Consider the following 2,953-nt stretch of genomic DNA (forward strand, 5'->3'; position numbering starts at 1 on the left):
TCGGCATTCTTTCATCCGCTACAGTATACTTGCCGATGAGTTATCTCGTCATGTGAACTCGCTTACAGAAGATGAAACAATATAAAAATAGGGAATATAAATTAAAAAAAAAAAAAAAAAACTAATAATAATACTAATAATAATAATTCATGAAGAAGAAGAAGAAGAAGAAAAATTGTCGTCTTATCTGTGTGTCGGGACGTTGCGTTTTCAAGAAGTAAAACAAACGTACACGCGCGCGGATTCTCACGTGGTTATTTATTGTCGCGCAGATTTTCAAGGTAAATGACGCACGCTTGACACTTACCAGTGGTGATGATGCAACATCCGTTTGACTCTCGTTGTCGCCGTCGCGCTGATCAGGTCCAGTCTCGGCAGTCACTGAAAACAGTAACAAAATAATGCACGGTTAATCCTTTAGCCTCGTAATTATTTGAATAATTATATCGCCCGGAATATAGCGCTACAATAACATCGTCCGTATGCGTAGCGGTCAATTTGCTTAATTGCCGTCGACAGGAACATCTACGCGAGAAACATTGTGTCACAATAGAATCTTGGCATCGTAAAGCACGTGCGCCTCGTCATCATATGTTCTCGATTAATAATGGATAGGCATTCAGAGAAAATAGGTAGATATAAGAAAGAAAGGGAAAAGGAAGGGAAATGTAGATGGCAATGAAAAGGAAGATGGAGAAGACGATGAAACAAAAATTGTTGTGTGCAGCAGCGGCAGCGTTAAAATGCATGGTCGCGTGCTCTATCCGAAATCCACCTAGAGTAGAACGCCAAAGCCAAGAACCGCAGCAGCATCCGATCCGAAGTCCGCCGGATGTTTGCGGCTTGCGCTCCTCTTCCGTGGAGTTTCTCATGAGAAACGCGAGGCCGCCCCGGTAGTATTAAAAGGAGCAGAAATAAGGTAAGCGACCGGGAAGAGAGACGAAGGAAGAAGAAGAGAGACCCCGCTCGCGGGATATCGAATATCGGACGCCGAATCATCTTTGCGATAAGGAGGCCACGGAGCGAGCCTCCCACCCCCAATCTCCTCTCGCCTCATAGCCCGTTCGCGTTATCGTAGGAAGAAACACGAGGAATGGCGAGTATCGACGAGCGAGGATCGGCTCGCGTTACGGACGCAGAATCGAGGTTTCTTTATCGATCGCTAAAGTCACCGCGACGTAGATCCCAGCCGAAGCGAAACGCCGCTTTTCTTCGACAGCTGCTCTTTCGTTCTCCGAGCAAATATTACTTAACCTCCGATCGAGCCCTAATCCACCTGCGCCACCACTACCACGGCCACGACCACCACCACCGCCACCACCACCACCACCATCACCATCACCATCACCATCGGTGCTACCTGTCTCTCCCGCCCACCCCAAATGGACCTCGTTTATCGGCAGTGGCATTTACAAGGGCGCGGCAAATTATTCGGGGCGACGAGCTAAATCTCGACGGTTTTTATCTCGGTGAGATCAGCGATAAAAATACGGCCTCTGGCGATATCACGGCCGACGATCGCCGCGTCCACGATTCACGTTTAAGAATGTTGAGATAATGCGCGAGGCCGAGCGTTGACGGCGACGAGCTCGAGAGGGGGGTACATCGGTGGACTTGATCTCTCTCTCTCTCTCTCTCTCTCTCTCTCTCTCCCTTCAGCTGTATTCTAATTAAGCTGCATTATCCTTGACTTTTGTCACACAGTACGATGGCCGATCGTTAACCGTTTGGCCAAGTATTTTTGCGATATCTGATTGACATTTTTTAATCCATCTTTTAAATAGCGATATGAAAAGAAAGTTTTTTTTTTTTGTTTCGTTGTGCGACGCGCCGCTTGCCCAACGTCGACGTCGCCGCTGTCGCAACGCGCAACATTGAGAGCACGGGGGGAGAACCCTTTTGTGCAGACGTGAAATCTTTGCGAATTCCACGCGGCCTCGGACGACTCGCCATTAACAGCGCAGGACCTCCCCCACGAGTGTTGCGAAAGTAACGAGGCTCGCGAGACGGGTACGGCGAGACGACGCCGCGTACGTGTCGGGTTGCGAGAGCAACGAAATTGCGCGACAACGACGGCGATTCTTTCGTACGAGATGGGTGCGAACGTTCGTTCGCGCCTATTCGTGGGCACTTTGCCTTCCTCGCGACGCTCGTATTGATCGCGATGTGCCCCCCCCCACTCGGGGGGAGGGGGGGGGGCTTATCGGCCAACATACCGAGCCTTAATCGCGTCGCTATTTCCAGCCAGCCGAGGCACTTTGTAGTCCGTGGTTTATCGCCGGTCTAGTCTGGCGAACCGCAGGCGGCGGGAAAGGCAAGCGGCCCGGGCGCTACAAGACGCAGCAGGAAGCGAAGCACCAGTTTCCCAAGCTAGAGCGGATAAATAATCGGGCTCTGTCTCGGACTCGGATAAAAATGTCGGCGACCGTTCGCTCGAGCGCTACGTCCGACGCCCGACCGAGACGTAAATCCTCAGAAACAGCACCGAGAAGACGAGGCGCGCACGCGCCCGCACCCACGGTAAATCGATGAACGTCGCCGCGGACGCCGCTGCCGTAGGTGATGATGACGGGGCGCGGGGCCGCGGTTTAACGGGGTGGGAAGGAGGACTAAGAGAGACGGAGTGCGCGCGTCGGCCCTGGGACGGAAGTCCACGAAGTGAAAAACGAGGGAGAGCGAGGCGGTCGAGAGAAGCCTTAGCTCGAGAGCCGGAGCCGGAGCCGGAGACGGAGACGCGGAGGACGGTTTATCTTATAGCGCGGACTTGCGGCTCGCGCCCCTTCCTCTCGGGGCCGCGCGACCTGCCACTGGTTCATGGCCGATTCGCTCCGTCCCGATAAAGAGGATCGATCGAGCGGGTTTCCGGGAAAGCGAGGCGATCCGTAGCTACGTGAGTAGCCGACTAGCGGGCGCGGCACTTTGCACTTTGGCCCCCTTTTAATGTGCCGATGCC

General features: G+C 53.0%; 1 protein-coding gene across 1 annotated transcript in view; it reads right to left on the bottom strand.

The window, feature by feature from the left end:
• Positions 1-2,953, bottom strand: part of LOC105360526 (ras-responsive element-binding protein 1) — a 21,937-nt gene that overhangs the window by 6,112 nt on the left and 12,872 nt on the right. Inside the window, exon 2 of the mRNA XM_011497446.1 lies at positions 308-381. Coding sequence (XP_011495748.1) covers positions 308-381 — 74 coding nt within the window. The remainder of the gene's footprint in view (positions 1-307; positions 382-2,953) is intronic.

This window comes from Ceratosolen solmsi, unplaced genomic scaffold (assembly GCF_000503995.2).
Source record: "Ceratosolen solmsi marchali unplaced genomic scaffold, CerSol_1.0 scaffold47, whole genome shotgun sequence".
In the NCBI taxonomy this organism is placed as follows: Eukaryota; Metazoa; Arthropoda; class Insecta; order Hymenoptera; family Agaonidae; genus Ceratosolen; species Ceratosolen solmsi.